This window comes from Pinus tabuliformis, chromosome 6 (genome assembly GCF_031772625.1).
Source record: "Pinus tabuliformis cultivar Carrire ecotype Pingquan chromosome 6, CPIR1, whole genome shotgun sequence".
NCBI classification, from domain to species: domain Eukaryota; kingdom Viridiplantae; phylum Streptophyta; class Pinopsida; order Pinales; family Pinaceae; genus Pinus; species Pinus tabuliformis.
This window is the reverse complement of record NC_142292.1, coordinates 933,035,482-933,060,564: the sequence shown is the minus strand read 5'-3', so window position 1 is coordinate 933,060,564 and position 25,083 is coordinate 933,035,482. Positions and strand designations below refer to the sequence as shown.

Below are 25,083 nucleotides of genomic sequence, written 5' to 3'. Positions count from 1 at the left end.
TCGGCTCCAGACAGTTTAGATTACATGCCAGTCAACAATGAACAGTTTACCAGACCAGGCTTGACTTCGCTGCAGTGTATAGTGATTCTGGCTCTGTCCAATGAAGGTGCGCACTGTCACAAGAGAAATCAAAATCGAAGCACGCATCACTGGCCGCTAAGAAAACCCATGAGCACGCACTTGGAGATGATCACATTACATGTCCCGGGAAATTGCGATTTTCAAATTCGACTAGCACCATGACTTTCTGAAGCCTACTCCCTACAATTTGCTTGACGACTCCCTTGCAACAAAAAAAAATCACATTACACGTCCTGGGAAATTGCAATTTTCAAATTCGACTAGCACCATGACTTTCTAAACCCTACTCCCTCCATTTGCTTGATGACTCCTGTTGACCTCTACTGGTCAACTACCCATGCAGTGCACCCCGTTCTTCTTGACAGAAGAAGCAGCACCTGATCAGCGTGTCCGTGCCATCCTGCCATCATCAACAGCTTAATCATTTTTTTATTGTAAACCCAGTCTGCATGTGTGAATTGTAAATAATCTAAGCAGATCAGAGTCATGTATGTAAAATTGCCTAGGTGGACCTAACTTTCTATGATAATCTATGTCCCGGAAGGTTTTTTGTCTCACCGATCCATGGATCGGCAGAGTTTTCCTTCAAACCTGACCCCAAAGCCGGGATGGATTCCGTCATCAGAAAGTTTGGGAGAGTCTTATATGTTAGTCTGCTAGATTATAGTTGTGTCGCAGAACTGGGTGTTCTATGAGGGTCTGTGTTAAGTGGGTTCATCCTTTTGAGATGTAAATTGTAAAAAAATCATGATGTAATGTGTCCTGAGGGTTGAGAAATGTTTTAAATCCCCTCGTGAGTCCTAAGTCCTAGGTCCTAGGTGATGTTTCCAATGGCTTAGTTCGATGATCCATTTAAAAAATGAAATAAAATAATAAAAGATTAAAAATTTAAAAAATTTAAAAAATGAAATAAATAAAAAATAATAAAAATTCAAAAATTCAAAAAATAATAATAAAAAAATTAATTGAATAAATCGACGGATGAGATCAAGAGATGTCTTGATTCTCATCAACGGTCGAGATCATTTTTACATGGATCAATCGAACTAGCCGTTGGAGCATTTCCTTTAAATAGGGTGCTAGGAGTCATTTTCAGATCATTCGATCTGTGAGTCTAAGACGGAAGAAGCTCTCTTGTAAATCTGTTTCTGGTTAATAAAGAAGACTTTGGGGTCCATATCTTGCTGGTGTTACTCTCTTGAAATGCTGTGAGATTGTTTTAATTTTCTGCATATGTTATTTTCAGCTGTTAATAATAGCTTTTCTAGAGTATTGTGGGTACAGGTATCTTGCTCACTTGCTAGGGTTTGGGTGCTGCTAGGGTTTCAGGAGTAATGGCAGGTATCTCCATTACTGTTTGAGATCTAGCAGCATTTTGCCCTCTTTATTGACGATTGTTTTGAGCTGTGCAGAATAACATTTTCTGAAGGAATTTGTGGGCGTTCGGGGAAGTTCTCGGCTGAACCAGCCAACTCCCGCAAGCATTTTCTGCTGAGCCCAGTGGATTTGATCCTGGGTTTATCATTCGGTTTTATCTTTCTGATCTGCATGAGAGAATTTCTGAAGTTTTTTCACAGTGACAATCTGAAATTTCTGATATATTGAAAAATATTTCTGCTCTTATTGCTAAATCTGGCTGTGTAGGGGCCAAAATCTGTACATTAATTAGCTGATCTAGGGTTTCAAATTTTTTACAGTTTTTTATTAGGGTTTCATTTTTTCTTAAACTGCAGGTACAGGGTTCTGAGAATTTCTTCAGGGTTTTCGGAGCAAGAAAGATTGACAATTTCGTGGTCAAGCTGCTGGATTTCAGACACTATCATTCTATTCTGCAGCCACATAAGCGGTCCTACCTATCCAAGCAGCCATACGCTGATCTCTATGTTTTCTTTTGCTCCCATACGCCCCCAACGCAAACCCTTTCAAAGTTTGATCAGCAACTGCATAATTCTACTCGATTGTCATTGGTCCATTAGCCCTGCCGTTGAAGTTTCCTGGAACTACGTCTAAATTCGTGGCTTTGTCAGCACAAATATGCCCTTCTTCACCTGCATTTCCACTTCGTGTCTTTCCATTCTTTGTCAACGGAGCAAACTGCTGAGCAAATTGGCATTACGGCTAAGGCATTTTCCCGTGGGCTGGCACGCAGCGTTTCGTGTTGCCTCTGGTCACGTCTGCGAAGTTTTCCTTTTGCAATCGATCCACTGTTGCCGCCCTTCTCTACCTGCAACTCGGGCTGAAAGGAATTATCAGAGAAATAAAACCGCAGGCGTGGGTGATTCGGAGCTTTCTCTGTCCGCCGTCGAAGTTTTCAGCCGGCTCGTTGTCACGTAGCCCAGTTCCCTTCATCACGCCGGCAGCAGGGGCAATCTCGTGGTCATATAACGCAGGTAATTGTTAAAACGATTTGCGTCTCTGTCCAGCCAGCAAACGCGCAGGTGAGTTTCCAGGTATATTCATTTTCCTATCCGCCGCTGTCAGCTGTGCCCTCATTCAAATTTTCGCTGAAGCGTTTCCATCATTTTAATCGCTGTTTTCGACTGTTTACATGGTTATATTTGCGGCTAGGGTTTCCAGTCACATTCTGCGATTTTTCGTGATGCATCTCAGTCCTTCGTAGTCTTAACTTTGGTTTCACGTATGTTGACTTTTATTTAGACTATTTTTTTTTTATGTTTTAGCTTTAGGTTTAGATTTAAAATTGCATAGCTTCGTTTTATAGAATTTGTGTTAGTTTTAAGTTTTAACGTATTTAGATTTTTAGTTTAAGTTTCTTTTTATTTAGATTTTAGCATAGTTTTAAATTTTTGTTATAAAAAAATCAATAAATGATATTTATTTATTAGATTTTTCAATTTTGTTTCCTTTTTTTATTTTAGACTTAGGTTATATGTATATACTTTAGATTTAGATTTAATAATAAAAAAAAAAAAAAAAAAAAATTATTTAGTTTTTTTTTTTTTTATCTTTGGTTTAACTTTTAGATTTCTTAGATTTTTTTTTTATTTTATAGTAAAAAAAAAAAAAAAAAATATAAAAAAAAAAATAAAAAAAAATAAAAAAAAAAAATAAAAAAAAAAAAATTTGGAAAATTTTAGATCAAGTTATTCTCGCGAATTGTCATATCTTTCTGAGATCTAAATTTTCAGGTCGAGATGCGAAATTGATATCTGGTTAACGGTTTATAATTCTCGTGGTATTTTAAGGCATTTATCTTTTAAAATTTTCTGTTGCTGGATATCGTTTTGGTCATTCCAAAGAGCATTGTGTTTTCGCTGATGATAGATGGTTGCTGTTCATGGTCCATGTTTCTATATCATTTAAAAAGTAATCATTTAAACATCAACTCCACAAGGCACTGGTCTGCAATTTATCAAAATCCATCGAGCCCTTTTATCATCATATCTCGTGTCTCCCAACCAACTGGTCGACAGTTGGTCTCATCACCTCACAGGGTCTACCCCCCTTAGCCGCGGGAGACAGGCTTAAACGGAGGGATCGGGGATCAGAGTGACAGCCCCCGGTCTGAGCGTTGTCGTGTCAATCTGCGCGACAACATTTTTTGGCGCCGTTGCCGGGGAATTTGTTTTCTCGGCATTTCATCATCTTTCTATCATTCGTTTGAGCCGGCAACGCCAACATTTTTGGCGCCGTTGCCGGGGACACTTTGTTCTCGGTGTTTCAAACGACAATCATTCATCTTCTCATCTTTCTCATCTCTCAGTCGAGCTGGCAGATTCAATATTTTGGCATCTTTTCATCACGTATCAGCGGTACCTCTTGGGTTTGTTTCCTGTTTGGGTGGCGACTCCATTTTCTTATTTTTTCCCAGACAAGAAGCCTACCGCATATCTGTTTGTTGATTGCTTTTTGGATCTTAGAATCAGATTTATCGTTCGAGTGGCGACTCCACCTCTTTCATCTTTTGATTTTCTTGGGCAGATATCTAGTTCTATCATCCTTTTAATCCTTTATCATTCATCATGGATTATTCATTTAAGCCATGTCGTTTTACTGAACGTCTCCATGATTTTCCGGAAAATGCCATTCCTAAATTACCTATTTTTTCAGGTGGTGATCCAATCGCTGTTAGAAGGCATCTAGGCTTGTTTGATCGCATCATGATTATATATTGCAGACCCCCTCAGTTTAATCATGAAGACATCAAAATGCGTTTATTTGTCCTTACTTTAGAAGATGATGCTTTAAATTGGTTTAACAGTTTTCCTAAGGATTCTTTCACTTCTTTAGAAGATATTGTTAATGCTTTTAAAGATAGATATGGTTATCCGAACAGCTCGCCTTCTAAAATTGTTGAACGGAAAGAAAGTAATTCAGTTGTTGAAGAAAGATTTCAAAATCAGAATGTGTCATCAACCGGAAATATTGCAGATCATCATAGTGGAAAATCTGGGACAAATAATAGTGAAAGGGAAGAACAAAAGCAAATTATACAAGATCTAATGATGCTAGTAAGAAATATGGAAGGCAATCAAACTAGTCTTATCAATGATGTTAAAACTTTATGCACCCACCTGGAAAAACGTAATAGGGAGATTGAGGTCACGCAAAGTCACCATGCTAAAGAAATTGAGGCCATAAAAACTAAATATGAAACAGAAATTGGAAACATGCATAGCAAGATGTCAGTCTTAGAGGAAAATATGGTGACCATGAAAGCTGATTATGATAGGGAAATTGACTCTATGCAAAATAAGTTATTCACTATGGATGAGGAAATGACTATAATGACATTCAATCATAACAATCAGTTGGCTGACATGCAAGCAAATCACAGAGAAGAAATAAATTCCATACAGCACTGCTTGATGAACATAAAGGAAGGAAATGTTAAAGTAATAAAGGACATGCAAGAATACCATGCCAGACAAATCAATGATATAAAGGTTGAACACTCTAGACAGATGGATGCCATTAGAATGCAGGTTCAAAGGTTTCAGCAATTGGAAGATGAGAGAAACCAGCAAACATCAACAGATCAGGAGCCTTCTCATTTGCTGCAACAAGATTCATCTTATTATTGGGAGGTTGTTGATTCGATTGAAAGACGGTTGATTGAGGGTGATCCAGACAGACTTAAGAATGATAAAGATCAGATGCGGGCTAAAGAAAGACATATCATGCATACTTCATCTGATAGTTTTGAAACAGAAAGTTCCAGATCATCAGTAATCCATCCTGCCAGAAAGAAGAAGCGTAAGAGGAAGAAAATTAGACAAAGATTTGATGCATCAGACGGCCGTGAGCAGCTTGATTTTCGGATAGGAAGGAGTCCTACCATATGCAAAATGGGACATGGTACATCCGACAAGCAGCCGACAGATTTGCCTGAAAGCAGGCAAATGCTCAGTATGCACTATATTGAACACATCTGATGCCCCAGGGCATCCTTTGTATCGTATTCCTAACCCTACTCCTTGTTTTTCCGCATTTTTATTTTTGCCTTAGATAGTTAATAAATGAAGAGCTTTTGTCTTTCCTGTGCTTAATGAATATGCTGATTTTTTGGGATGGACGCTACTTATTTTTGTGTTGTATGGATGCAGATTCTGGATTCTCACATTCCTGCAAGCAGCAACGTGTCCCCAAGTAGAGCCAGATGTTGACCTCTACTGGTCAACTACCCATGCAGTGCACCCCGTTCTTCTTGACAGAAGAAGCAGCACCTGATCAGCGTGTCCGTGCCATCCTGCCATCATCAACAGCTTAATCATTTTTTTATTGTAAACCCAGTCTGCATGTGTGAATTGTAAATAATCTAAGCAGATCAGAGTCATGTATGTAAAATTGCCTAGGTGGACCTAACTTTCTATGATAATCTATGTCCCGGAAGGTTTTTTGTCTCACCGATCCATGGATCGGCAGAGTTTTCCTTCAAACCTGACCCCAAAGCCGGGATGGATTCCGTCATCAGAAAGTTTGGGAGAGTCTTATATGTTAGTCTGCTAGATTATAGTTGTGTCGCAGAACTGGGTGTTCTATGAGGGTCTGTGTTAAGTGGGTTCATCCTTTTGAGATGTAAATTGTAAAAAAATCATGATGTAACGTGTCCTGAGGGTTGAGAAATGTTTTAAATCCCCTCGTGAGTCCTAAGTCCTAGGTCCTAGGTGATGTTTCCAATGGCTTAGTTCGATGATCCATTTAAAAAATGAAATAAAATAATAAAAGATTAAAAATTTAAAAAATGAAATAAATAAAAAATAATAAAAATTCAAAAATTCAAAAAATAATAATAAAAAAATTAATTGAATAAATCGACGGATGAGATCAAGAGATGTCTTGATTCTCATCAACGGTCGAGATCATTTTTACATGGATCAATCGAACTAGCCGTTGGAGCATTTCCTTTAAATAGGGTGCTAGGAGTCATTTTCAGATCATTCGATCTGTGAGTCTAAGACGGAAGAAGCTCTCTTGTAAATCTGTTTCTGGTTAATAAAGAAGACTTTGGGGTCCATATCTTGCTGGTGTTACTCTCTTGAAATGCTGTGAGATTGTTTTAATTTTCTGCATATGTTATTTTCAGCTGTTAATAATAGCTTTTCTAGAGTATTGTGGGTACAGGTATCTTGCTCACTTGCTAGGGTTTGGGTGCTGCTAGGGTTTCAGGAGTAATGGCAGGTATCTCCATTACTGTTTGAGATCTAGCAGCATTTTGCCCTCTTTATTGACGATTGTTTTGAGCTGTGCAGAATAACATTTTCTGAAGGAATTTGTGGGCGTTCGGGGAAGTTCTCGGCTGAACCAGCCAACTCCCGCAAGCATTTTCTGCTGAGCCCAGTGGATTTGATCCTGGGTTTATCATTCGGTTTTATCTTTCTGATCTGCATGAGAGAATTTCTGAAGTTTTTTCACAGTGACAATCTGAAATTTCTGATATATTGAAAAATATTTCTGCTCTTATTGCTAAATCTGGCTGTGTAGGGGCCAAAATCTGTACATTAATTAGCTGATCTAGGGTTTCAAATTTTTTACAGTTTTTTATTAGGGTTTCATTTTTTCTTAAACTGCAGGTACAGGGTTCTGAGAATTTCTTCAGGGTTTTCGGAGCAAGAAAGATTGACAATTTCGTGGTCAAGCTGCTGGATTTCAGACACTATCATTCTATTCTGCAGCCACATAAGCGGTCCTACCTATCCAAGCAGCCATACGCTGATCTCTATGTTTTCTTTTGCTCCCATACGCCCCCAACGCAAACCCTTTCAAAGTTTGATCAGCAACTGCATAATTCTACTCGATTGTCATTGGTCCATTAGCCCTGCCGTTGAAGTTTCCTGGAACTACGTCTAAATTCGTGGCTTTGTCAGCACAAATATGCCCTTCTTCACCTGCATTTCCACTTCGTGTCTTTCCATTCTTTGTCAACGGAGCAAACTGCTGAGCAAATTGGCATTACGGCTAAGGCATTTTCCCGTGGGCTGGCACGCAGCGTTTCGTGTTGCCTCTGGTCACGTCTGCGAAGTTTTCCTTTTGCAATCGATCCACTGTTGCCGCCCTTCTCTACCTGCAACTCGGGCTGAAAGGAATTATCAGAGAAATAAAACCGCAGGCGTGGGTGATTCGGAGCTTTCTCTGTCCGCCGTCGAAGTTTTCAGCCGGCTCGTTGTCACGTAGCCCAGTTCCCTTCATCACGCCGGCAGCAGGGGCAATCTCGTGGTCATATAACGCAGGTAATTGTTAAAACGATTTGCGTCTCTGTCCAGCCAGCAAACGCTCAGGTAAGTTCCAGGTATATTCATTTTCCTATCCGCCGCTGTCAGCTGTGCCCTCATTCGAATTTTCGCTGAAGCGTTTCCGTCATTTTGATCGCTGTTTTCGACTGTTTACATGGTTATATTTGCGGCTAGGGTTTCCAGTTACATTCTGCGATTTTTCGTGATGCATCTCAGTCCTTCGTAGTCTTAACTTTCGTTTCACGTATGTTGACTTTTATTTAGACTATTTTTTTTTTATGTTTTAGCTTTAGGTTTAGATTTAAAATTGCATAGCTTCGTTTTATAGAATTTGTGTTAGTTTTAAGTTTTAACGTATTTAGATTTTTAGTTTAAGTTTCTTTTTATTTAGATTTTAGCATAGTTTTAAATTTTTGTTATAAAAAAATCAATAAATGATATTTATTTATTAGATTTTTCAATTTTGTTTCCTTTTTTTATTTTAGACTTAGGTTATATGTATATACTTTAGATTTAGATTTAATAAAAAAAAAAAAAAAAAAAAAATTATTTAGTTTTTTTTTTTTTTATCTTTGGTTTAACTTTTAGATTTCTTAGATTTTTTTTTTATTTTATAGTAAAAAAAAAAAAAAAAAATAAAAAAAAAAAAATAAAAAAAAAAATAAAAAAAAAAAAAAATTTGGAAAATTTTAGATCAAGTTATTCTCGCGAATTGTCATATCTTTCTGAGATCTAAATTTTCAGGTCGAGATGCGAAATTGATATCTGGTTAACGGTTTATAATTCTCGTGGTATTTTAAGGCATTTATCTTTTAAAATTTTCTGTTGCTGGATATCGTTTTGGTCATTCTAAAGAGCATTGTGTTTTCGCTGATGATAGATGGTTGCTGTTCATGGTCCATGTTTCTATATCATTTAAAAAGTAATCATTTAAACATTAACTCCACAAGGCACTGGTCTGCAATTTATCAAAATCCATCGAGCCCTTTTATCATCATATCTCGTGTCTCCCAACCAACTGGTCGACAGTTGGTCTCATCACCTCACAGGGTCTACCCCCCTTAGCCGCGGGAGACAGGCTTAAACGGAGGGATCGGGGATCAGAGTGACAGCCCCGGTCTGAGCGTTGTCGTGTCAATCTGCGCGACAACAACTCCCTTGCAACAAAAAAAAATCACCTTGAATTCCATGCATCTCACAGGGTTCCCTTCAACACATTCAACTTCACCAAATGTAACGTTTGGTCCACTTTGAGATAGTAATGTGCCATGTTTTATAAAAAATCATATTCGACCACTTTGAATAAGATTTTTATAGACTTTATAATATTTAGGCTCTTAGTAGATTGCGGTCACCAAATTCGACTTGAAGCCTTAAACATTGGGGCATTTCAGTAAAATAAAATTAATTTTTATCTCCACCTTTTGACATCTCAAATTTGTCGAATAATCAATAATTATCATACAATTTGTTCATGGAACGACAATTTGTCGAGCATTTTGTCTGACATGCAGTCATTTGCTGATTCAATAACACACGCAAAAATAATAAACCCTCAAACTTGGCCTTCCAAGATAACCCACGATTGAGCCAAAATCAAATCTCTGATACCACTGTAATGTCCCAAATGAAGAAAATTTGGAACAGACACTTAACATAAAACCATCGTGCATTTAACAGAAGATTGCCATGTAAAACTTAAACAAATAGAGCACTGTAATCCATAACACAATGAACAAGAAGATTCTCAGCTTTAATATATTAGATAAACTGGGGTTTTACATGCTGATACCTATGCCACAAGGTTCGTCGAACTTTAACCTAGAGGTTCGAACTTTGGCGAACCTTAAATTTTTTTTGAGGTTCGGCGAACCTCATCAAACCTCATATCCATCGACCAAGTTCATAGATCAAAATTTATAACCTCATGTCACAACTCAAGCTTGTAATTTATCCTTGTAGTTTCCATGTCCGTGATAACATTTTTGATGTTTACTGATGTTGATTTCTTACTATTTTATCCTTTAATTCTATATCTCTCTCTCTCTCTCTCTCTATATATATATATATATATATATATATATATATATATACACGACCTAATGGTGAACCTCATCTGAACCTCATCAAAAAATTCGAACTCAACTGAACCTTATCATTGCCGAACCCGAACTCGAACCCGAACTCGAACCTGAACCATGTGACATTGGCTAATACAACCATATAGCTAAGATAGTTGAGATAGAGTTGGCCTCAAATAGATCTACAATACTGCCGCAATCGGCCTCCAAAACAAACTGAAAGACAATAAACTGCAACTTGTGAACACTGAATGGATCCACCAAGGGAAGAGATGGGTGCTCACCCACTCTCACTGAATCACTCGAGGGTTTCCGTCTTGGGGCTACTGCTGAATTAGAGAACCACGTTCTCAAACCTCTCCACAAGAAAGAAAACTCAACTCCAAGATGTCTCCAAATGACCTTCTCCTCCTCTTTTATAGATCTCATGGATAGATCTCCAAGCCTCTAGAAACATCTTATTTTATTATTATTCTAGAAGCTCCTCCATTGACTTTATCAAGTTACCTTTTAATTTTATTTTATTTCACTTAAGTAACTTTTGGCCCTTTTTCTCCAATTGATTATTTTTCCTTAATTAAATGACTAATTAAAGTCAATTTTTAACTAAAGAAAATGGCAAATTTCCCACCATACTCTCTTCGGCCATTGGAAGTCTCTTCTCAGCATCCCATCCTGTAAATCTTCTCGTTCGGGTGCCAACGAGCTATTACACTGAGGTGTTCCATCAATTCATATCCCCGGAATGCCACCTCGAGCATAATTAATTAAGTTATGCCCAATAATAACGCTGATTTTTGAAAGTTGTCGGAATGAAACAGAACAAAAGGCAAACTATGTTGATGATGGAATATGCCAAGCAAATGTCATCAAACCCCATAAAAACTCAAAGCTCCATCGGGACTCTTGATGACATAAACTTGCTCCACTAAGCTGACCATCTCGTGCCCTGGAAATCCTCCCTGGCTGTACTATGAAGAAGAACAAAAATGGGGACATGGGATAAGTCTGCATTTGTTGCCCTTGGCCTAGCATTTGCCCTTCAGGGATCCCCTGCTAGTTTGAGTGCTAATAGGACTTAGCTGAGATGTATGTTCAAATCTCCCAAAGTGATGATTCTGCATCAATGTGGCCGACATGAGTCATAGATTCATACCACATCTGAGACTAGGTGGAATTGCTGATGGCCTTGGTGGTCCATGGGTGAGATGTATCTTGTGAATGAGGCTAGGTGCAAGTCTTTGAACGTCACATCTAGGGTGAAGGTGGAACCCACTCTTTTAACGAAGGGCCATTTACTGAAAAAACTATATTCTGGTGGGTTTTTCATGCTTTTAATTTAGTCACCTGCCTTGTTTTTAATTCTATTTTAGTTGAATTAGGGAATTCAAAAAATGTTGAAGCACACAGACCATACAGGTTAACTAGTATTGTAATAATGCCCAATCCTCTAAAGGAGTCCTACACATCACATGCCATTAGTCAACAGCACAACTTGGATACAAAACAATATTAACTCGTTTGAAAATTATGACAATTTTCAGGTCACATAATTTTGTTGTTTTGCTTCATTATTATAAGTTCGTAATAGCTGAAATAGAACCAATATTCAGGTGAAAAAATCGCCATTCATGTCATTTTAAATTTTGTTTTAACTTTGATACTTTGACAGAATGAGATTTTGAGGAAAAAAATATCTTTTGTCTTTTATCGTTTTTTATTTTTTTATTTTAATACTTGTAACTTGATCTAAAGTAAGTGATCATCTGGTTCATCATTCAGGTTTTGCGCATTGAATACTAATCTTTATTATCCAAATTATTGTGCAGGTGGGGAAGATTAGAGACAGTTCGTGAACAGTTAAATGTGTTACTGAACGATTTGAAGATACTGTTGCTTGATAAAGTCTATTTGACCAATGTACTAGGTAATTTCATATGAATGCTCTGATCTTTACTATAAGATCCATGAAATTGCAGTCACTGCATGGAACACATTTTCCTTGTGTTGCTTCCAGTCTTCTTGGTTTGGTACATGTCACAGTCATGCTGGGGGAATAGTGGGAGTGATACATTTTAAAGTCATGCTGGGAGAACAATGACAGCATGAAACTAATGAAATAGTTTTTGGAAACTAAAATAGTCTTCAATTTCAACATCCAAAAGGAGCTGTGAACACTGAGCACTAAATACTATTCGCCTATGGTAGTTTCAATGAAGCTTAAAAATGATATGTAAAGTATGTCAATGAGGTGGGGGACAACAACTGTGCATATTGCTTCTAATTATATTATAAACATAGTAATAATAAAAATACAATTAATAATAATATAATTAATTTTACTGAAAGGTCAAAGGGCATCTACCTATTCACCTCATGACCAGAGCGTAGTGAACAGTTCCTGTTTATTACTAGATTACAGGATATTTCTGGAAATAAAATATATTGATTGATAGAATGAATAAGAATGATGATGTTACAATAAGCCTCATGATGGTCTACTTATAAGCATTGAATGGTCAATGGGTGAAAAGGTACTTTGATCTTTGTTTAAATTAATTATGTTGTTATTATGTTTATAACTTTATAATATTGCCACCCTCTTAAGGATAATGCTATCCTCAAAGCATAGCAAATAGGAATCTCTCTAGTTGAGTACGTTTTTGTGGTGGAATAAAGCTTATTTGTTTTTAGGGGTTTGACTTTGTCCTTGCTTTGCGTGTGGTTCCTCTGTATTGTTTGTGTCATAGTCTAAAGTCTTTTGACTTGATTGTTTAACATAAAAGATTTATGGTTCCTGGGGATATATTTTCCTTGATTTTGTTGTTGTATGTTTGATTGTGTTTCTTGCCCCTTTATCATTAATTGTAATTTATTTTTTTGAGTGGAATTTTCAACACCATATAAGTTAGTGTCAGCTTTCTCAATTAAATTCTATAAATTGTTCTTCAAAGTTGGTGGTACAATTTCCTAACTGCATCAAAAATTTTGTACCTAGTACCATGTCCACCTCCTCGAGTGATAGAGTGTACAATCTTGTTTGCAATTCCAGTTCTTGTATTTGAATGGAGACTTTATGACATCTTCCTACTTCTTTGACCTTTTGTCCATTAGTAACCATTATGGTGAGGTCCTTGGTGGGGTATACGAACACGTTAAATTGTTTAGCAACAACATTGTCTATACAATTATGAGTACTTCCAGGATCTACGATCCTATCTTTTATGACTCCCTTAAGCTTCAGGGACTTAGCTTGCAGTTTCCCTATTATGGTTGCCAATGGAACTGTAGGTTTGCTTTCTTCTTTTCTTGGACATTGGATTTTATCCTTTCTCAGATGCAGTGGAATGTATTTTGCAGTTTGTTGTTGTATTTGGTCTTTTGGAGTAATATTTTCTCTTTGAAGTTCATTTTCTTAGTTTCTATTTTGTTGGGCACATAAGATTGAAGCTAGTGATGCTTTTTGTGATGTTTCATTATAGTCAGATTCTGATTTGTATTCTATGGTGATTTCATTATCTAGTTTTTTGTACTTCTATTTGCTTCATATCTGCTATTCTGTAGCAGCGTAATGACATCTCTTCAGATCTATGCACTGGGGTCCAATTTTTTCTACACTTGGCAATTGTTTTCCTTCCATTTTGCCTTCTCTGAGTGGTGATTTTTAGTAGTGTTGTAATCACTTTTTCACTGTAATTGGTTGTCTTCTTTAAAAATCCCAAAGCTACCTGATGTTGAGTATTGAATTTCATTTCAATTATCTTTTCTGTGCTTCTCGCTTTAGCCAATTTCTTAGGTCTTGATAGTCTTAGCTTGTTGCGAATAATGGGTTTTAGTCCTGAAATATACAATTTTAGAATTCGATCTTTTGTAAGGTTTGGGAATTTTGTAACTAGGACTTTCCATTCATGGGTATATTCATTAACTATTCCTGTTTGCTGTAAATGAGTGAACCTAGTAAAGGTGTCAAATTTTTATTGCGATGAAATATTTTTAGAAGATCTTCTGTGAACATTTGCCAAGAAATATATAAACCACTTGTTTTCTTTGACCACCAGCTGAATCAATCATAAGCATCACCCTCTGATTATAGGGAAGCTATTGATATTTTTTGTTGTTTGTTAGCAAGTGGGTTCATAGCGAAAATCCCTTCCATTTTATTAACACACATGATCGCTGTTTATTTGTCTAGTCCATTGTATTTAGGTATATCAATTTTCATTTTATTCTACAAATCCATGTTATCTTGATATCTCTGGTAAACTAGAGCTAAACAAATTTGGACTTGGCGGTAGTCTTTGATGGGCTAAAAGTTGTGCAAGTAACGAATCTACCCTTTTGATTAGTTGGTCAGTTCTTTTGTCATGATCATTAAGTATCCTTGATGTTTCATCTTTGTCATTATTTCTCATTTGTAATAGGGTTTGCTATCGTTTTGAAGACCTTCTGTGAACATTTTCCAAGTAATAGATAAACCACTTGTTTTCTTTGACCACCAGCTGAATCAATCATAAGCATCACCCTCTGATTATAGGGAAGCTATTGATATTTTTTGTTGTTTGTTAGCAAGTGGGTTCATAGCGAAAATCCCTTCCATTAACACACATGATCGCTGTTTATTTATCTAGTCCATTGTTGTTAGGTATATCAATTTTGATTTTATTTCTACAAATCCATGTTATCTTGATATCTCCGTTAACTAGAGCTAGACAAATTTGGATTTGGTGGTGGTGTTTGATGGGCTAAAAGTTGTGCAAGTAACGAATCTACCCTTTTGATTAGTTGGTCAATTCTGTTGTCATGATCATTAAGTTTCCTTGATGTTTCATCTTTGTTATTATTTCTCATTTGTAATAGGGTTTGCCATCGTTTCGAAGACTCCTCTATTAACCTGCCAATTTTCTCATCATTTTTTATTAATTTATTGATTTTATCCTTCAATTCTTGTTGTTCTTTTCATAACTCTTTTTTATGTTAGATTTTGTAGCATTGGATAGGTGTTCTAGTCTCGACTTTGGTCAGAGAGGCTAAGAAACACAAGATCTCTGGAACCCAGAAATTTTTTTGGGAGAAAACACCCAGAGACAACTCAATTAAATTAATTGATCAATAATTAAAAAAGTGCCTAAGTCTAACATAAGGAAATCGATTAATTAAAGGGAATTAATTGAATAAAGTGAGAATGCTCTAGAAACTCACACAACTTGAGTTTGAGATGATCTTAGCCATTGATGGGGATCTAATCATGGCCATTGGTTCACCAACGAGAGATCATAAGAGCAGGACGATGGGTTGGATATACACACACCAGTAGAGCGAATTCCTTGGTAGATCAAGCTGCCCAGCTGCAGAGATCGAGCAAGGGAGAGAAGTTCGAGCTAGAAGGGATGCAACAGTAGAAGCAGGGATTCAGGTGGAGGTTTCCAGTGCCAAGAGAGTGAGCCAGAGGAGGTCGAGTTATTCCACAAAGGGCTGCGTAGAGGCCTATGCAGAGCCTCAAGGAGGCAGTTCGATTCAGCCGAAGGAGAGATCAATTCAGTAGCTAAGTGGCAAGAAAATTCTCCCAGAGGTCCAACGAATCTTTCTCAGCGACAAAGACAGTTAGCAGTGGTAGATTACAACTATTCCAGACAGTGTGATTTTCAGCTTGTGCAGAGGTTGATGTAGAGGCAGTTTGGAGTTAATTGTGGAGCTAGATTAGGCCAGGATTGCTTGTGAAGGGAAAAATTCCTATAATAATTTTGCTAGTGATTTATTCGGAGAGGATTGCCAGTTTGGCATCTAGATATTACACTCAGAATTTTGCTGCTGAAGAATAATAATAAAACCATCATCTGTTGCATTGGTTTTCCCACATTGGGTTTTTCCAGGGACATTTGTACAAAAAAAAACAATGTCATTTTTATTTTGTGTGTGCATTATTTTCTCAGTTCCAATTTTTATTTCTGTAGTATTTTTATGGCGAAGAAATTGAAGTGTGATTTGTTTGTTATTTTGTCGTAACAAAAGAAATTGCATATTTAATTAGTTAGAAGAATAAATTCTAGCTGATGCATTTCAAGGAATTTTCACATGGTACCAGAGCAATTTTCGTCAAATCAAGAGATTAGTAGCAAAGGGGAGAGAATTTTGCAGTTTAGACAGAGATTTGAGCAAATTTCTTCCAGATCTGCGCAAAGGCCAACCAGGGAGTTCAAATTGTTGGGCAAAAATTTGATTTCTAGTTGTAGGTGCAGGAAAAGTTCGAATAGCCCAGTAGCAATTCCAACAGGTAGTGGTGTTGCGAGGAATCATTGTTGGTGAGCAAATCAATGAGCTCATTGAGCATCTGGGCACAATGATTCTGCAACAGTTTTGCAGTAGCATAATTAGCGCTGGGCAAGGAAGAGAAAAAAACACAGAGGAATTTATCAGAGGGTTTCCAGATCCAGCTGGTAAGGGAAATTCATGATTTCTAGTAGCAGTAGGTAGTAGCAGGCATATTTGCGCATTCTAGGGGGGAGTGAGAGTTGTATATCAAGCATCCAAGAAGGAAAGGGAGGAGATCCTTGCTTATTTTTCGAGATTTGAGTTTGGCAGAAATGGCTTTAGTAGGACTATCATGTTCCTTCCCAAAAGAATTTGTAACAGGCTTTGTCTGTACACAATTTTGTACAATTTTGCCAAGGAAAAGGACCCAAGCAGTTTTGATTGAGGGACTTAGGAGAAACACAACCAAATTATTTTGCTAGCGGAAGGTGGGGGTCACCCACATGGGAAAGTGCACTAGGCAATTCGAATTGCCTTGGAGGGAATTTGTATTGCTGTTGGAGGGGTCCACGTGAGGCAAAGGGAGGCCCATGAAGTCATGAGGAGGAACAACTCCTCACTTGGTCATTCATTCACTCTTGTATATCGAAATCGACTTGACTGTTTGCTTGAGTTGCTTAGTCGAGTCAACTGGTTGTTCAGCCACGAATCTCTCAAGTAGGAGATTCAACCTTACCTTCGGGGGACTGCGAGTGCCACCCTAGGAAGGCAGTTTCATAGCATCTTGAGGAGCACCAGGAGGTCTTTATAGCCAGCCCATTCAGCCATCATCCAGAAGTGCGTATTCCTGGGCCAACAAATAGAGAACACGCAGTTGAGGGGAGAGCTTCATTGGGCCAACTATTAGCCAAAGAAACTTGGATATTCGAAGAACATCATTGGTTCAGCACTCAGGAGGAGTTTTGGAGCAAGAGAGTGCAACAAACATGCAGTTCGAATTCCAGTGTTGGGGGACAATGCAAAGGGCCAGTCTGGGCAACACGTGGGACTTGAGGGAAACAACCATAGCCAGGAATCACAGTTGGGAAGTAAGGAGATTCATAGGAGGGCTCATCCCAGTGATTTGGGATAGTTTTTGGGAGGTTTCCCAACTTCACTCAGGTAGGCCGAGTTTTGCAGTTTCAATAGAGGTTGGGCTCCAAGGGGGTTGAATTTCATAAGTCTGAACTAGGCAAAACCCTTTCTCGGTTTTGGCTGAGGATCCGGGAGTTGAAATCTTATAATTTTATGAGCATGAGAAGTAGTGATTCCAGCCCTTTGATTCCAGCAAACAACGCAGTTTCTGGACAACACAGATCAATTTTGGTGCAGCAGTTGGGCAGCATTTAGATCAGCATTTGCTCACCTGGGTTTTGTCACGCTTGTCCTTAGAGACAAGCCCAGGTGCACCATTCTATATATCATTGTATTTGCTCTTGAATATTTAATAAAAGGGCTCAAAAACTGTCTATTTCTAGCGTTTTCATGGGTGCCTGATGTGTATTTCGTTTTTTAGATGGAATCAACATAATATGTCCTCATATGAAGTATGAGGTAGTTGACTAAGAAACTCTGATTGAAAGCCCTTGGAAATGGAATGTGTGAGGAAGGAAGAGATCGTGAGATATGATGAAGGTGATCAACATCTAAAAGACTAAAAGATTTGACTAGGAAATCTCCTGGAAAGATATGAACACTCTGATGAAAGTCTAAAAAAGATTAAGACCTTTAACAATGGATATCTTTGGGAGATGTGTCAACATGTATGCAGGATGTTGATAGCTATAGGAAAATGTCATGATGAAGAGCCATCTCGAAAGAGCTACTGGCACAAGAGTTGTAAGTACAAGTACAACTAGCATTCATGTGGTGGATGGAAATTCCTGAAAGAAACATGATGAGGAAGAAGTAGCCATATGACGAAGGTTCCAGATATGTATCAAGAAGGCCACTTTCCATGAAGAAAGGAATGACATAACGAACCAAGAAGGAAAGTGATGGATGGCTAATGCCCTACAAGGAAGAAGCTCAACTAAATTTCATGACATCAAGGAGAGAAGTTGATCAAGCAGCTGAAGGACCCACGAAGAAGAAGTTGTTGATATATAGAAGAGTCCCTAGCTAAGAGGGAGCTCTGACAAGTCCCTGATCAAGAGGGAGTTTGAATTAAATCACCCTTGATTACAAAGGAGTGACAATTGTGTTTTTCTATTTCATGTGTCATGCACTAGACCAGGATTAACAACCGCAAGTCTAGATGAAGGCCATGAATGGAAATGCAAACACATGATAGACACATCATTCTTGTCTTTACCTGAGAAGAAAGAATGGAGGGTTGGGTAATCATCTGGCATCCGATATTCTTTGAGGATGCATAGGGCATCCAAGAAAAGAGTAGGCAAGAGGACCAATATTCTTTGAGGGCTGGGATCCAAAGATAAGAATAGTCCCAGAAGGTCATACTCAGTGAACACCTAGGTGGGTATGAACCTTGAGAGACAATAATGAAGATGTCTATAAATCATTGGTCTCGCCAACATTGTAGTGTTGATTTGTGGTAGCATCGGATGTGTTCTAGCCATGAAAATTGGTGGAAAGGCTAAGGCACATGAGATCTCCAATACCCAGAAAGGGTTTGGGCAGATTCTAAACAGTTTGGGAAATATTAAAATAATTAATATTTTTAATGGAGTCCCTAAGTCTAAACTTAGGGAAAATAAAATATTAATGTGAATTAATATAAAACTGTGTTAGAATGGTCTAAAAGTCATGGATCAAGCCAGATCTAATCTTAGCCGTTGAATAGGGACTTAATCTCGGCCGTTGATTTGTCAACGAGAAAAGTATAAGAGGAGGCTTGAGGGTCACTTGGAGAACACACCAAGAAATCAAGATTTCGACTTTTTGGGGCTGGGTTTGCTGAAAAAGATGAGAGAGTGATTTGAGTTGGCGCTAAGGTGCAGTGAATACAGAAGCAAAGAGGTAGAGATAGCACCAGGAGGATCAACGCAATAGCCGGAGAGAGGGACGCAAAACTAGCCAAGGGTTCACGCAGAGCTAGCCAGGGCCCACGTAGCGGAAGCCAGGAGCTGCGCAGTGCCTCAGAGGGCCAGCATGAGTGACGCAGAGGGCCAGAGGATTGACGCAGTGCCTCCAGAGGCTGACACAGGCCAAGCCAGAGTGACGTTGGGCTAACGCTGGGCCAAACAAAGCTGACACAGTCCCTAGAGGCTGATGCTGGGGTTTCATGGGGCAGATTAGAGCTATGGAGCTGCCGGAGTGTTTATCTGGGGTTTCAACTGGAATATCTACTTCCGAGTAAAGAGGTACTACTGCTAAGATTTTTCCCTATTGGGTGAGCTAGATTTGGCACCCAGATTGTATTCTGAAACTGCTTAATAAATCAAACCCTCAGATCGCTGCACCGGTTTTCCTGCATTGGGTTTTTTTGGGGACATTAGTCCAAAAACAACGGTGTCAGTTGTGTGCTTGTTTCTATTTCCTTCAGTTGATGATCTGTAATGTGTTGAGCATGTACTTGTATTTATTTCCAATATTTACATGGTAAATAACTTGTTAATTAACAGAACAAGTAGGTAGGAATAAATCAGAATTGTCAAGACAATTCTTCATATCAGAATGTGCCATCCACCTGTACCATTGCAGATCAAATCCATGATAGTGGAAAAGCAGGGACAAATTGTAAAATCAGTGTCGACAATGAAAGAGAAAATCAGAAGCAAATCATAGAAGAACTAATGCGGCTAGTAAAAAATATGGAGATTAATCAAACTAATTACGCCAATGATATGAGAAGTTTATGCACCCACCTGGAAAAACGTGATAAGGAGATGGAAATCATGAAAATTAAACACTCTGATCACGTAACCGACATGCAAAGTCAGCATGCTAAGGAAATTGAGACCATGAAAGCTAATCATGATAGGGAAATTAATTATATACAAAACAAGTTATTAACTATGGATGAAGAAATGACTATCATGACATTCGATCATAATAATCAGTTGCCTACCATGCAAGAAAATCATAAGAAAGAGATAAACTTTATGCAACATTGCTGGATGACCATAAAGGCAAAGGACGACAAAGTAATAAAAGATATGGAAGCCAATGAAATATGTCTTCAGAATAAGTTACTGACCATGGAAGAAGACCATGCCAGGGAAATCAGTGCTATGAAGGTTGAAGACTCTAGTCAGATGGATGCCATTAAAATACAGGTTCAGAAATTTCAAGAGCGGTTGGAGGATGAAAGAAACCAGGGAACGACAATAGATCAAAAGCCTCTTTATCTGCTGCAACAAGCTCCATCTTATTATGAGGTCCTTTGTTCCATTGAAAAGTGGCTAATTGAAGGTGACCTGGATAAAAGGGAAACTAATAATCAGGTTGATGCTCACATGGTTAATCCACCAGTCATAGAAGATCAAGTTATAACTCATGGCACCTGTGAGATTGATCCATCATCCTTGACAAGGCAGATGCAGAATGAAGAAAGACATGTCACGCATATCTTACATACTTCATCTGAGAGCTTTGAAGCAGAAAGTTCCACGTCATCAGTGATACAGCCTGCCACAAAGAAAAAACGCAAAAGAAAGAGAACGAGAAGAAGATTTGATGCATCAGATGGCCGCGAGCAACTTGATTTTTGGATAGGAAAAAGTCCTATCGTATGCAGAATTGGACATGGCACATCCGAGAAGCAACCAACAGATTTGCCTGAAAGCAGGCAAATGCTCAGTATACACTATATTGAACACATCTGATGCCATGGGGCATCCTCTGTATTTCTAACCCTACTCCTTGTTTTTTCAGCATTTTCATTTCTATTTTAGGATTAGATTTACTTTTCATGTTACTAGATAGTTAATAAATGAAGAGCTTATATCTTTCCTATGCTTAATGTTATATGATGATTTTTGGATGGACGCTACTTATGTTTTGTTGTGTGTTGCGCAGATGCAGATTCTGTATTCTCACATTCCTACAATGTAGCAACGTGTCCCCAAGTAGAGCTAGATGTTGACCACTACGTGTCAACTACCCATAATAGTACACCCCTTTTTTTCGCAAAAGGGATAACGCTTGATCGACGTGTCTGTGCCATTCGACTATCATCATTAGCCTGATCATGTTATGTTGTAAACCCAGTCTGCATGTGTAAATTGTAAATAATCTTAGCAAATCTATGTCATGTATGTATTTGCTTAGGTAAACCTAATTTTCTAGTGATGATCTATGTTTCGGAAGGTTTTTTGTCTCACCGATCCATGATCGGCAGAGTTTTCCTTCAGCCTAACCCCAAAGACGAAATGGATTTTTGTCATTAGAATCTTAGGGGAATCTTAGTGTGCTAGGTTGAGTCTATGTAAAAGTAATTTGGAAATAATTCTGACTACTTGGTTAGGTTATTACAAATTGCTTGATCTGCTAGATTATATTTGTGTCGCAGAACTGGGTGGTCTATGAGGGTCTATGTCAAATGGGTTTTCCCCCTTAAGATGTAAAATTGTAAAAGTCATGATGTAAAGTGTCTTGAGGGTTATAAAATGTTTTATCCCCTCATAAGTCCTAGGTCCTAGGTGTTTTTTCCCAAAGGCCAAGTTCGAGGGTCAAAAAAAAAATTAAAAAATTAAAAAATTAAAAAATTAAAAAAATTAAAAATTAATTAAAAATTAAAAAATAAAATAAAATAAAATAAATTTTTTTAGAAAATACAATAAAATAATAAAATAATAATAAGCCAAAGTTTTGAAGAAATAAATGCAAAATTTTAATTTTTTAATATATTAAAATGCATTTAAAATTTCGACGGATGAGATTAAAAGAGATTTTGATCCTCATCGACAGTCGAGATCATTTTGACATGGATCACTCGAACTAGCCGTTGGGAAATTTTCCTTTAAATAGGGTGTCAGTGGTCATTTGAGATCATTCGATCTGAGAGTTGTGTGCTAAAGAAAGCTCTCTTGTAGTCATTTTTCATGTGCAATAAAGAAAGACTTTGGGGTTGAAATCTTGTTGGTGTTACTCTTTTGGAAGTGCTGTAAGATGTTTAATTTTTTTGCATAAATTTATTTTCAGCCATTGATGATAGCTTTATGAAGAGTGATTTTAAACACAGGTATCTTGTTTAGTTGCTAGGGTTTGAATGATAGTTAAATTTCTGAATATGATGGCAGGTATCTCCATTAGATTTGGGTATTAGTATTGTTTTCTCCCTCTTTGTTAATGGTTGAAGTAAGCTATGAAGGAAAATCTAGATTTAGAAGTTTACTTAGGCGTTTGGGAAAGTTCTCGGCTGAACTAGCCAACTCCCGAATTGCATTTTCTGAAGAGACCAGCTAGTTTTGATCCCGGACTTATCATTAGAATTTCTGTTGCGGATGCATGAAGGGTTTTCTGAAGCACCTCACATTAAATTAAAAATTATGCAAATATTTCTGTGGCATATTGACAAATCTAGCTAGTTAGAGCCTCTAAATTGTGAATACTGTAATTATTTAGATGGTTTTAGTGTTTTTTTAATTTTGTTTCTTGCACATTTTACTTTTGGGTGTTTGGTTTTTGCAAGTTGCAAGTCAGAAGAAAACATTTTGTCCGAAGCCAGATCTAGGCCCTGGAGGGTAAGATCTGGCCTCAGGATCAGCTCCGGCAGGAATATTTACTCCAGATCTGGAAATTTCTTGTGGGGTTTTTATAAAGGAAATCTGAAGCGAAAAGATTCAAATTTTTTTTTTAAGGTTTCTGAAGAATCAAGGGGTTTTCTAGGCTATCTGTTTGCTGCCTGAGATTTTATTTTACAGGAATTTTTTTTGAATTTTTTTTTAAAAAGAAAAAAAAATCAGGCTGCGGGACTGCTTCCTCACTTCCATGCAGCCTTTTCCTTTGGCAGCCTTTCTCCCCTCTCTGCGTATTCATATCCAAGCCCCATTCTCCTTCACCGCTGCCATACCTCCTTCAAAACCTGCGTATTGTCCTTACTCCCCCACATCGCATTCCACTGCTACCTTTTCCCCTTCACCATCCAGCTACACACCCGCAGCCATCTGCGTGTATCCACGTTGCCCGCCAGCATTCTGGCCATCTGCGTGACTGCTCCATCAGACCTGAGCTCCTCACGCTGCCAGGCCTGCGATATTTCCACGCTCCCTTCATCATCCTCACCTGCAATCCGCTGCCACTACCCACGTCCTTTCACTCCTCGGACCTGCAGATTTCCTCCACTCCGGCAACAAACTCTCGCACAACTACTCCTCACGCGGCTCCCTCTCTCCCTGCGTCCATTCTTCAACTCCCACCATATCACGCTGTTGTCATTGCAGCTCCACGCTACCTCAAACCTGTGGCTCTTTCCTCAAGTCTATGCAGCTTGTCCGCCGTCCCATCCCTCAGCTTCTCCACCCTCAATCGGAACCATGCTAACCTGCAAACTCGTCAAAGCTGCCATCGCATTTCTGCTCCTGGCCGTCACCTGCACACAACAATACAAATAAAAAAAATGATTCTATGCATGGGTAGGTTTTAGATTAGTTCATTTCTTCTTTTTTTATTTTGATTTCTTTTTTGTTAGTTTCAAGTTAGCGTATTATTTTTTTGTATGTATTAATATATAAAAAGTTTGAAAATAAAAAAAATCGATTTTCATTTTTTTTTTAGATTAGGTGTTAGTTTCAAGTTTAGTTTTGTTTTATTTTTTAATAAATCAAAAAATCTCATATAAAAAAATATAAAAATAAAAAAAATTTCATAAAAGTTTTTTTTTTCTTTTTTTTTTTTGTTAGAATCTTAGTTTAGAATAGATTTTAACTTTATTTAGATTTTAGTTCTTCTATTTAGATTTTTTAAATTTGGAATTAAAAAAAAAAGTTAAAAAGGGTTAGTCTTTAGGTTATTTTAATTTAGATTAGATTTTAATTTTATTAGGATTTTAGTTTTGTTTTATTTTTAAACTTAAAATTTTATAAAAATATAAAAAATATATAATTTTTTTTTTTTTTTGAAAAGATTAATTAAAAATCGAAAATTCATTTTGGTGTCTTTTGTGGTATTTATGTTCCACTTCTCTATAGTTAAATGTGCTTAAATGTTTATTTAAAGATTAGCTATTAAAAAGTGGTGAATCATTTTGTGAGCTGGTTAGCATTTAAAATTTCGTGGTTTCTTGAAAGTATTTGATCTTTTGAAATTTATTTGCTAGATCATTGCGCATTTATTGAATATTTTGCATCTGGTGAAATTAATCATTGCTTGGATTATATTATGCTCGTTATATGTTTGATATTTTGTAAATATTTTCAAGCAATCGTTAAATTACTTCATAAGCAGCAGCAGTTAATTAATTACTTGGTTTTCATTAACTCCATAAGGCATTGGTCTTAAGCATTTAAAGATCTAATCAAATTCTAAAATCAATCAAGCGCTTGTTTCCCCCTACTGTGTCTCCCAACCTAGTTGGTTCCCAGTTGGTTTACCTTTATCTCATAGGGTCTACCCCCCTTAGCCTGCTATTGGGAGACGACTTAAATGGAGAGATCGGGGATCAGGGTGAAAACCCCCGGTCTGAGCGTTGTCGCGCTGCCTGGACAATCTGTGTGACAACAAGTCTAAACTTAGGGAAAATAAAATATGAATGTGAATTAATATAAAACTGTGTTAAAATGATCCAAAAGTCATGGATCAAGCCAGATCTAATCTTAGCCGTTGCTTAGGGCCTTAATATTAGCCGTTGATTTGTCAACGAGAAAAATATAAGAGGAGGCTTGAGGGTCACTTGGAGAACACACCAAGAGATCAAGTTTTCAACTTTCTGGGGCTGGGTTTGTTGAGAAAGTTGAGAGAGTGATTTGAGTTGCAGCTGAGGGGTAGTGAATACAGAAGCGGAGAGGCAGAGATAGCATTGGGAGGCTCAACGC

General features: G+C 37.6%; 1 protein-coding gene across 2 annotated transcripts in view; it reads left to right on the top strand.

Annotated features, from left to right (window-relative positions):
* LOC149261990 (Major facilitator superfamily protein) overlaps positions 1-25,083 on the top strand; it is a 399,155-nt gene that overhangs the window by 280,994 nt on the left and 93,078 nt on the right. For both annotated transcript variants that reach the window (XM_089423184.1, XM_089423175.1), the window contains one exon: positions 11,686-11,783. In XM_089423184.1, coding sequence (XP_089279310.1) covers positions 11,686-11,783 — 98 coding nt within the window. The remainder of the gene's footprint in view (positions 1-11,685; positions 11,784-25,083) is intronic.